This window comes from Gavialis gangeticus, unplaced genomic scaffold (genome assembly GCF_001723915.1).
Source record: "Gavialis gangeticus isolate Ggan-Ray unplaced genomic scaffold, GavGan_comp1, whole genome shotgun sequence".
Lineage (NCBI taxonomy): Eukaryota > Metazoa > Chordata > Crocodylia > Gavialidae > Gavialis > Gavialis gangeticus.
The window spans coordinates 14,260,504-14,271,619 of record NW_017729011.1 but is presented as its reverse complement, the minus strand read 5'-3'; the positions used below and the strand labels follow the sequence as shown (position 1 = coordinate 14,271,619).

The 11,116-nt window shown below is 56.2% G+C and overlaps 1 protein-coding gene across 2 annotated transcripts in view; it reads right to left on the bottom strand.

The window, feature by feature from the left end:
* Positions 1-1,322: 1,322 nt before the first annotated feature.
* The window catches only part of SH2D3C (SH2 domain containing 3C), a 50,924-nt gene continuing 41,130 nt past the window's right edge, over positions 1,323-11,116 (bottom strand). For both annotated transcript variants that reach the window (XM_019510552.1, XM_019510553.1), the window contains 8 exons: positions 10,470-10,918; positions 8,556-8,680; positions 7,210-7,775; positions 5,871-5,986; positions 5,104-5,275; positions 4,311-4,422; positions 3,068-3,274; positions 1,323-2,476 (listed from right to left, as the gene is read on the bottom strand). In XM_019510552.1, coding sequence (XP_019366097.1) covers positions 2,301-2,476; positions 3,068-3,274; positions 4,311-4,422; positions 5,104-5,275; positions 5,871-5,986; positions 7,210-7,775; positions 8,556-8,680; positions 10,470-10,918 — 1,923 coding nt within the window. In that variant the 3' untranslated portion in view covers positions 1,323-2,300. The remainder of the gene's footprint in view (positions 2,477-3,067; positions 3,275-4,310; positions 4,423-5,103; positions 5,276-5,870; positions 5,987-7,209; positions 7,776-8,555; positions 8,681-10,469; positions 10,919-11,116) is intronic.

Below are 11,116 nucleotides of genomic sequence, written 5' to 3'. Positions count from 1 at the left end.
GCGCCGGACTCATGGCCGCCCGCCACTCGGGACTACAGCTCCCGGCGTGCACCGCGCCGTTGGCGGGCGCTACAGCTCCCGGCGTGCCCCGCGCTTACGTCTCCGCCACCCGCTGGCCTACGACTCCCGGCGTGCCCCGCTTCGAACGACAAGGCTATGGCTGGAGCTGTTGCCACCACAGCTCAGGGGGCGGGGCCTGCAAGTGAGGGGCGGGGCCTCTCGGCCTGGCTTGGGAGCAGGTTTGTGATCCTGGGTCCTGCCGGTGCCCCCGGCGCGCACTAGGCCGGAGGGTGGCCGTCGTGGAGGACATTTCCGTTTTCTCCTACTCTGTTCTCTACTGATACAAAACCAAACGGGCCTTGGCCAGGGAAGCGCCTGAATGGGGCCAAGTGACAGTGGTGCCTCGTTGCGGGGCCTGTTGCTGTCTGTGGCCCGCAGATGCCACCCCCTGGCTTTGCTTCTCCCTGGCATGGGGCATAGGAGAGATGCTTCGTGTGAAGAGCTCTGCAGCTGCCAAGGATGATCTCAGCAGCAGCTGGCCTTCCATCTCCATGACCTGAGCGGCCTTGGTGCCGCCCCTGGGAGACGGTCGCAGGAGTGCCCTGTTGGCAGGCTTGAAACAAGCCCTGGATTCCTTGGGTCCGGGGAAGTCGGGCCCCTTGCCAGTAGCTTCTGGCGCTACTGTTCTCCTGGCACTGAGCCGCACAGGAGGGACGAGGGGGCAAATGTATGCAGGGCTGGCGCTGTGGAAAGCGTTAGGGTCTCAGCTGTTCCAGGGGCTCATCGCCCAAGTCAGAAGCAGGGCAGATGGGCATGGCCCTTGGAGGAGAGGACAGAGGTTGTAGGTTGAAGTGCTCAGCGGGAGGATCCCCAGGAGCAGCCAGGTCTGGTGACATGGCTTGAACTGATTGCTACGGGGCTTGAACTGCATTCGCCACATTAACTCATCCCAGGATACGTTTTTGAGTCTTCATTGTCCGCAGACTGTCGAGGCTGTGGGCTGATGGTTTATGATCAGGCAATTGGTTCATCATTGCTTCCCCCTCTACAACTGGCCTCTATTATAAATAAAGTTGCATTAGCCAAATTAACTCGGCATGAACTGGATTTGCCCTGGGGCTGAACAGCAGGCATGGGTTCAGCCTTGCCCATTCCCCGCCCCCAGGATTACTTGATACCTCGGGCTATCCCTGCCATTACTGCTCTGTTTGCATATCCCCTCTCTGCTAAAATGCCAAAATGAACACAAGGAACCCCAGAGATGCTGGAAGTGCCCGCAGCATCAAAGCAGACACAGAAGGAAGCTGCAGAGGGGGAGATGCTGCTGAGGAAGATCATAGAAGTTTATTGTATGTAAGAATCAAACTCCTATGATCTATATACACTTATTTACATGACAAAATGATGTGAACATTATTTACAATGAGAATGTCGCTTGCAAATCTGTACATCAGAAACTGAACGTGAAACCTATTTACAAGCAGAATTTGGAGGCCTTGGACACAACAGGCAGAAAAATCCAAGGAGAACTGGCTGTTTAAGAAGGTGGGGATGTGCTGTGATAATGGGACACAAGCGGGCTGGAGAGCTGGCAGGGCTGGACAAAGAGCATGTGAGTGAAACACTTTGCAGTTGGGGCGGCAGGGGTAGGAGTAAGTAGAGTGCTGGCTTCATCAGTGTTGTGCTGAGGCGGATGTGCCTCAGCCTGGACTGCAGTAGAGAAACAGCAGGGTGGGTCTTAGTTGGGAGAGGCACTGGAAAGCTCCCCCCATCCAGGCATGCACAGTTCAAACGTTTGCACCAGGATGGAGGCAGGTATGCAGGGCCTGGTGGAGCTGGGGCAGCTGAGGATGGTGGGGCCACAAGTGATGTTTTGCTCCTGCTCCATGTCAAGATCATGGAGGAAAGGTGGGTAGTAGCACGTATCCTCTGGTCATGTGGGGCAAGCACAGGCCAATTTTGCCCCAGCTCCACCCCTTTCTGTGCCCCGAGTTCTGGGGCTTTTCAGGAAACTTCTCACCCAGGCCACTTCCCAGTCCCTGGGCTGCAGCCTGAGCCCGACCCACTCTTTCTGCTGCAGAAGGTGGATGCTATCTTGGCTCTTTCTCACATCCACCACCTGTGCCAGGCTGGGTCTCCCCCTGGGTCTGTGGTCCACACAGGGCCATGGCTCCTTGCCCCTCTGGCTGCATGAGAATGAGTTGATGGGTTTACAGACCTGGTACCTGCTTGCTGGGTGTCCCACAGGACTGATGCAATGATCATGCCACCCTCCCCCAGAAGCTTGGCTCTAAGTCAGGTCACAGCTCACTGAAGCGCACAGAGGGCTCCAGTTTGTGGGACAGGGCCGTGAGGACCTTGTCAAACTTCTCATAGCGCTCCATCTGGCTGCTCTCCGCACCCCGGCTGCCCCACAGCAGGCGCAGCTGGAACTCAGTGCTGAAGATCTCCAGGAGCTCGGCCTTGCTCTGGAAGCCTGTGAAGGAAACAAGAGCCCAAAGTGTCAGAAAAGTGGAGCTACCTGGGCAGGAGCACTTTGTACGTAGGAGCTAGAAGCTAGGTCAGTTACGAGGGAATGGAGGAGTAGGGAGCAGTGGGATTCCTCTGCTCCTTCAGCTTGATCCCAGGGAGAAGTGAGTCTGTCCAGACAACAAGATGGGGGTGTGGGTGGTAGGACCTGGGACTCATGGGCACTCAGCTGGGGATGACTGGTTCCGGGGGAAGGGAGTGGTTGCAGACCCCAAACTTACAGTTGTGGACCTAGCACCCTGCTGTGCCCCTTCTGCCCCCTGGAAGGCTCCAGTTCTGGCAGTGAAACCCAGTTCTGTGGGGAAGGGGGGGCAGGAGGATTCCCTGCTGTGTGTCTCCGTGGGTCCTACCCCTGCCAGCACAGGGTATAGGATGCTCCAAGGAGCCCCAGAGACATGTTTGGCATTACCTGGAGGAGCTCTCTGAGGCTGCCTGACCACCCCTAGCTGAAAGGAGAGCATGCCACAGCCCACAGGCTGGTGCTCCTTGGTGACTGCAGTGTGGCTGAGGTCCTGCATTAGATCTGCCGGCTCCTTACCTTGCAGCTTCACCTCCGCATTGGTGTGGTACAGTCCCCCATGATGTGCCACCATCCGGGCAGCCTCTAGGTGGGCCAACACAATTTCCACACCGTTGTCCAGATTCTCCCAGGGCTCAGAGCTGTCCAGAACTGCAGCGTCCCGCTCCAGGAGTGTAATGAGGGGCACAATGTGTGGGAAGGTAGTGTTGGTCAGTGGGGGGCCTTCTGCAAGAGAATGAGGACATGTGTACCCTGAGTGCTCCAGGCACTACCCAGTGCTGCACTGGTAGCAAGAGGAGCCATTTCTTCTTGCTGGTGGGAAATCATGTGGAGACCTGGTATCCTCTGCAGTCCTGGCGCTGCAGGGAAAGGGCAAGATCTCTACCTGTCATGGCTTCCTTAGACAGCATGTCTTGCCCTGACATAAAAGAGATCCATGGAGCCCAGTCTCCATGGGACATTCAGCCACCAGGGGCCAGACAGCCCCAATGATGGCAGGGGCATGTGTGGGCATCGTTCTGGAGACCTGCCCCTTCCAGGTGGGGCTGGTGTGGGGGTCATACGCAGCCACATGCACAATCACTACCAGCCCTGAACTAGACTGAAATCAGACTTGGAGACGGATGCTTGGCTTCAGCCCTGGCAGGTTTCTGGAGGCGTGTGGAGTCTGTGCTCCCCACCTCGGCCCCCGTAGCCAGGACTACACTTTCAGTGAGCCCTGTGCCCAGCATGCCCAGCCCTCCTGGCTGCATGGCTGCTTGTCTTTCCAAAAGCTTCCTGTCTGCTTGGCACAAGCACCTACTTCCCAGTAGCAGATGGGGCTGGATTCAATGCCTGGTGCACAGATACTGTGTTTGTGCCCAGCTGGTATTTTTATTTCCTTCTGAAATGGGTGTTTTGGGAAGAGAAGGAGCAGGCCAGGGGCATGGAGATGCTAGGCTGGGACAAGAGTGTGACCCATGGACCAGGGAGCAGTTGGACTCTCCTTGGGGTTGGAGCTGCAGCATCTACAGGGCCTTGTGCCTTTGGGACCTTGCAGCCTGCTGAGACTGGTTAGTGCCTTGGCATCCCCAAGTAGGCTCATGAAGGGGTGAATAGCACCAGGGGTTTGGTGGCCTGTGACTCCAGGGGCAAGGCAGCAGCTATGGCTGCCATGGGAGGACTGTAGGCTCCAAGGAAAGCAGAGGGGTCAAGCCTCCAGTGCTGAGAAGGCAGCGGGGAAGGGCAGGGTTGATGCAAGTGGCTCCCCTGTCCCCAGTACCTTTGCCTTCATTCAGGCTCTTCAAAAAGGGCTTCAGCTTCTTCTCATAGAGGATGGCACCCTCCGTGTGCCTCTGGCGCAGCGCCATCCAGGTCTGTTCCAGCCGTGAGATCTGCGTGTGGAAGCAGAGTGGGGAGCTGATCTTTGTGCTCTCAGCTCCACGAGGCCCCTGGGTTCACAACTGGCAGTTGCATGGGACTAGGCAGGGCAGGGAATGGGCTAGCGCAGTGGGGCTTTGGGGAGTCACTGCACACAGCTTGGCCGCAGCCTTTCACTGCTGGCCGTGCTCTTCCAGGCCATTCCAGTGGTATCTAGCTCACACCCCTCACTCCTAAACCTGCAAGGCTGAGCTGCTCAGATCCAGCCCTGGCCCCAGGGCCCTGAGAGCACCCCTCCCTGACATCTGGCTGCCTGCAGGCCGGAGTGGATCATACACAGAATTGTAATCCCCCTTCATTTACTGCAGGGAGCAGCTCAGCCCAGGAGGCGCTGGTGGGCAACCATGAAACTGGATGCACCGCGCTGGATACTGGGTTCACTTCCTCCGAATGACAGAGCTAGCAACAAGCAGCAGCTGTGGCCATATGGGAGCCAGTCAACTTGCGGGGGGGCCCACCTACATAAGTCGCAGCAGGGAAAATGGACCCTGAATGTTCCCTGCATCTCATGCCACTCTGTCCACCCCTGACCCCTGTGTGCTCATGTTCAGGCTTTCTAGCCCCAAGGGGTGCAGGGAAAGAGGAGGACAGGGGCACAGCTGAGCCTGGAGTGTACTGAAGAGGGGGTCTGGTACCTGTGGCATTTCCAAGGCGTTCATCACCGCAGCAAAGCTGAACATGTTTCCCATGGTGCTCTTCAGCTCGGCAGCCAGCTGGATGGTCTTGTGCAGCAGGGTGGCCCTCTCCTCCGTGCTGCCTGTGCAGCCCAGGATATCCACGGCAATCATGATGGACATAGTGTGGAACCTGAGAGGGGGATGTGATAGCACCATGAGGAGACACAGTGGCCTGGAGTGCAGGACCAGTGCCGGGAAGGGAGTGTGGTTGCATCCTCGGGAGAGGAAGCCCCTCACTCTCGGGTTCAGCTGTGACCCCAGAAGCAGTGTGTTCCTAACTTGGCCTCTCTACGGTGCCCACCAGGTGCCAGGTAGCAGCAGTCCCCATCCAGCAGGCACAGCTGAAAGCTTTGGCCATGCCAACAGAGGGCCCAGGAGTAACAGTGTCATGGAGAATGGGCTTCCTTTGGGGTGCGGAGCTTGTAGGGATGCTGCCTGGGTTGTGTGGCTAAATTAGGGCCTTCGGGTTCCAGAGCTGTTAGGCTAGGACCAGTCACTGCCATTTAAATAACCAGCTTGTCAGCAAATAAGGGCCTGGAGCACTGCTGAGGGGAGGAAGGGAGCCCAGCCTGACTCAGGCCAGGCTTTCCTAGCTTGACACCTACAGCGAGTACCCAGGGGTTGCAGTCAGATGCCGCATTTCCCCAGCTCCCGCAGGAGCCAGGTGGCCGCAGGGAACAGGGAGTGCTACACTTGCTGCCTGTTGCTTCCTCTCCATGCCGTACCGTTCCAGGAGGTCCAGCCGAAGTTGATGTCCGTGGGGCAATGTGAGAAGCTCCATGCCTGAGCTCACCCCCATGAGCCTCTGCATCTCCTTGGTAACACCCAATATCCTAGCAACCTGGCAACAAAGACAGCAAGCAGATTAAGCTCCTCTAATTGAGGAGAGGGGCTTGGCCATTTGTATGGAAAGTTTGGCCACACTGCGGGAATCGCTCTGGATGGGTTCTGCCTTGAGCTCAGGTCTCAGCCTGTCCCCCACCCCCAGCCCAGCATCAGCATGGTCAGGGCGGATATAGGCTGGCAGGGCCCAGTCAAGGAAACATCAATGCCTGGGCTGGAGCCCCTCGAGTCCCCTCTTGGAGCTGAGTCAAGAACTGCTGCCGGCTCTGGGTTTACACACAACTTGAGTGTGTGTGCGCAAGTAATACCGTGAGAGGATGGGAATGCAGGCACTGAACAGAGGTGCCAGGGATATGGGAACCAGGAGACAGAGCTCTGGTGAAACAGAGGAAATAAAGACTCCAGCAGAGGAGGAGAAGCCAGGGGAGGGCAGCAGAGGTTGCAGGGGCCCAGGGACACAGCCTTGAGGGGGGTGCTGGCACAGACTGCAGCAGGGGCTGTTGAGGCTGTGGGCAGCAGTTGGGAGTCTGAAGTTCTAGTCCTGGTTCTGCCACTGACTGCATTGCTCATGGCAAGGCCTGTCCTATCCTGCCCTTCAAGGTAATCCCACACATCTTCCTCCCAGGGTGCTGAGGACTGCAGTACTGTGGATGGGGGAGGTGGTACCCAGCAGTGGTGGTCCCAGCTGCAGCTGGCAAGGTGACCTGGCTGGGGCAAGCTGGACTGGTTCAGTCCAATTCCTGGGGGGGTGAGGGCTTGCCTCACAGCCATCTCTTGCATAACTGGCACCATTTATCCTCTTGTCAGGGACCCCAGCCAGGCTAAGCACAGACTGAGCTCACTTTAAATGGCTCCAGCACCAGAGCACTGGTGCCTGGTACTTCATGCCCACAGCACAGTGTTACCTCCCTTTACCTCATTTTACACACTGGGAAACTGAGTGCAGAGAGCTGAGGCCACTTGCCCACAAATGCAGTCAGCAGCAGAGCTGGGATTCGACGTCAGGGCTTGCTAGTCCCTACTCTGCACTTAGTGCTCTAGTCTGTACCACGTGCAGCCTGTGGGCTGACAGGCAGGGTCCATGGCATGGGAGGCTACGAAGGGCCCTCAGAAGTGCTTGATTCTCTGCTTAGCTGCCAGCTCTTCCAGTGAGCTCAGCAGCAGAGGATCAAATTAAGGGCAGTGGGGTGTAGTAAAGCCACGCCCCCATGCTGCTCGTACCAGGCAGTCCACTTTGGTGATGTGTTTGGCGAGGGTCTTGGCATCGACTTCTGCCAGGAGCTCCTTGACCTTCTTCAGCACGGCCATTTCCAGGGGCTTGTTTTCTAGAGGGATAAGTAGGGACCGGAAGGCTGCAGGGTTGAAGGAGGAACTTGTCTCCACTGTGGGCGGCACGAAGCCCCTGAGGTCCATCTCTCCTTTCAGCCTCTGCCCGGCCTCCACCTCACTGGAGCCATTCTCCACAGTCACTCTGGGCCCCTCCTCCACCTTTAGCCTCTCCACGTAGCTCTTTGTGGGAAGCTGCTTGGTGTCATGTGTGGGTCTCTCCCTGCTGACGGGGGAGGTGGGGTGGAGCTGACAGTAATGCCCCGTGTCCGGGTCGCTGTAGCTGTTCACAGAGGGGGAAGGAGAGGCCCTGGAGTATCTGTGGCAGGGAGTGGAGTGAGTGCTGTCGCCTGGGTCTGGAGCCGGCTTGTTGTTATTTCCTGGGCACAGCTGGGGTTCGCTGGATCGTCTTATGACTGGTGAGGCAGGGGTTAGGCTGCCTTGGGGCTTTAGTCGTGTCACTGCAGAGAGCAGGAGAGACCCTGTTATAGTAACTCAGAGACATGAGTATAATGCACAGAGATGTACACATGCTCATGCACACAGAGCAGGTCAGACCTTGGGTGGTCCCCTCTCAGACAACCAGTAACCTAGCGTAGGACCCACCAAACTACATCTATACCTATTACTGCTCAGAGCATTTGGCCAAATGAGGGGCAGGACCTTGAGCCCATGTTGTAATTGAGATGGCTGATGACAGGCTGAAATTACAAAGCACTGCCAAGCCAATTTGACAAGCCTGGGTTTAAATCTCCCCTCCCTGCTGGCCATTTCAGCAGCGGTTTATCTCATGGGATCTGTAGTAGATGGCCAGGACTTTGTTTTCTGCATCTGACACTTCTCAGTATCTAGGGGATCTGCCTTTGTGCAAAGGCAGCAGTCAGTCTTCTCGCGTGCTGCAGACTGGTGAATGTAGTATGCAGGTCTCTTCTCCCATGTAGTTACTGACTGTTACTTTCTGTGGGTTTCTCCTTGATGTGAGTAGGGGCCAATTTCAACAGAGACTGAGCGCTCCAGCACTCAATAGCATGGAAAGCAGGCAGAGTTTCAGGGAAGCTCTGCACTGAGCTAGCAGTGAGACCAGTGCTGTGTGCCTAGATCTGCATTATTGAGTAGCAGCTGGGCTCAGAGCCTTTGGTGTCACTGGATACCTGACCCCTTTCCTCCTTTCCTCCAGGTCCACCCCTAACTGTACAGCCAGTGCACATCTTAATCCTTACTGGTGCCTGAAAGATTCCTACCAGTACTGTAGGCTGGGGATACTGGACTTTCAGAGATGGGAGACATCGGGGAGTGGAGGTCTTGGATCTGGTCCACACTCACAGCACAGTTCCGGATGACGTCTCGATGGTGTGGTAAGGACACGCTGGGGATAGAGGAAAGCATGTCAGTCAGACAGTTCCTCTAGCACACATGGCTCATGCAGAGAGCACAGAGTAGACACCAAGGGACAATTCACAGCATAAACTGTATGGAGTGGGCAATACGCTCCTGTCTGTATGCTGAATTTGACCCTGGCATTTATGAGCTTGCTGTGGGAGGTCTCCTCAGATCCCAAGGGAAGGCACACAGGGCTGGGTTTTCAGGAGAGCTCTGATTTCACTGAAGCACTAAAGTAAGTGGTCAGGTTTTCAGAACAGCCTGGCCTGAGCAATAACCCACACAGGTGGCTCCAGTTAGGGACTGCTGGGAGTGGGAGGAGTCTGAGGTCTATATAAACAAGGCCTAGCCGAGAGTAGAGCTTTTTACATGGAGACTGGAGTTATGATAGAGGAATAAGAGGAAACCTGGTCTAGAGAGGCTAGGTGGGAAAGATGAGTGCTGTGAGACAGGTATGGCATTTGGGGAGAGCTGGATACACCATGGGGCTGCTTATTTAAGGTACCACGCATGTGCTGGGGCTGTGCGAGAGCTTCTGGAGAAGGGGATCTGAAACCATCTTAGTGGGTGTGCAAGTGGTTGAAAGCCTGTGTTTAAAAAGCTGCTGCCAATAACTTGCTGTCAAATTGGGAGGCTCCAGCAAGCAGGGTACTGTGAAGCTCTTCCCTGTGCCTGTTCCTAATCAATGTTTCCTTTAATTATTTGGCTGATGGACTGCAGAGTGCACTTGTGGACAACACTAAACTGGGAGGGGCTGAAAGCACTTTAGAGGACAGGCTTGGGATTCAAAGTGATCTTGATGAAACTGGAGAGATGGTCTGGAATCAATACACTGAAATTCAATGAAGGGGCAAAGTGCTACACTTAAGGCAAATCGGTTGTGCAAACCTAACTGGGTAGCTGGAGGGCAGCAGCACGCAGGGAAGTGAGCCAGGGCCATGGGGAGCTGCACATGGGGTCAGTCAGCCATGGGATGTTTGTGCACAAGGCATAGTGCCCTTCTGGGGGAGTAATGTGAGCGCTGTGAGCAAGGCACAGGGGGCAACTGTTCTGTGCTACTTGGTCTGTGGGGGGGTGGGTCTTGGCACGAGCAGTCTGTCCTGTCTTGAACCCTGCACCCCAGGTTTAGGCAAATGGGAGGGAACCCTGAAGCATAATAAGGGGGACCTATGTAGAAAGATTGTCCGCTGGAGAAAGTGGGGCTGGGGCAGGGTGGTGAGACATTATTTGCTCATCTTGTCACAAGTTAAAGTGAGAGAGCTCTTCAGTGTTACAAGGCACTGTGACACCACCGAGGGCAGTGAGGGACTCTGTCCCCTGTGGGTTAAGGTGAGGTGAGATCAGTCAGGGATGCAGCAGGTGCACTGAGTCATGCCTCTGAGCAGGCCTGGACTAGATGCCCTCCTCAGATCCAGCTGTGCCCTACATGTCTATGATAACCTAATGGCACACACCTCTTAAAGAGCTACTACTTTTTTCCCTTCCGTCCCCTTCTGGGGCAATCGGGCCATCCCTGTGTGCTACTCAGTAGCCTTACCCACAGCCTATGGGCAGGTGTGAGAGAACCAGGAAATCAAAACTGAGTGGTGGTTGTTAAGCCACCTAGACTGAGCAAGAGTGTTTGGCTGCTATGGGTTCCTGGTACTGTCTAGGGACAGGGGAGCAGGAAGCTGTGGGCAACAACAGGCTATCTGCAGTGAACTGCTTCCCTATAGCAATGAACCTTTTCTTTCCCTGACATGACAACCCTCCAGTGTCCAGAGGTGGCCTCTCACCTGGTGGGGCACCCCTCACCCCTGGTGATCTTGTCTGCAGTCAAGCCATCTGTCATGGTGATGCTCCGCCTCTTGATGTGTCCTCCTTTCTGGCTGGCAGGGCTGTGGGGGCTGCTGTGTTTGCCATTAGCTAGTCCATAGCTGGCTTCCAGGTAGCGCAGCGGGAAGGTGCGGTTGATAGGGCAGTAGACAATGGCACCGCTCTGCTCGGAGATGGCCTTGCGGTTGCCCACATAGAAGCGCACCAGGGCAGGCACGTTGTCAAAGCTCTCCTGCTCAAACAGGTACTGGATGTGGGTGCGACCTTCACTGGACTTCACCATCACCTTGTTGATCTTGAAGTGGAGTGGCTCGTTCCGCCAGCGGCACGTCAGTACATAGTCCCCCAGGCTGGTGAGCGAGTCGCGGATCAGGAAGTCCCCATTCCTCTGTACCAGGCTCTCGGATACCTGGGGATGCAAGGGCGAGACTCTCAGTGGGGCAAACCCTGGGACAGGGAGGCTTTGGGCTGGGGGGAGGGATTGAGGGGCTTAGTGAGAGGGCCCTGTCATTCTTCCAGGGAGGGCTGGGGAGGCCTTGGCTACCAGGGACTTGGTACCAGCTGGCACGTGACTTCTTTTCTTCCCCAACCCCCCCCCCCCCCCCCC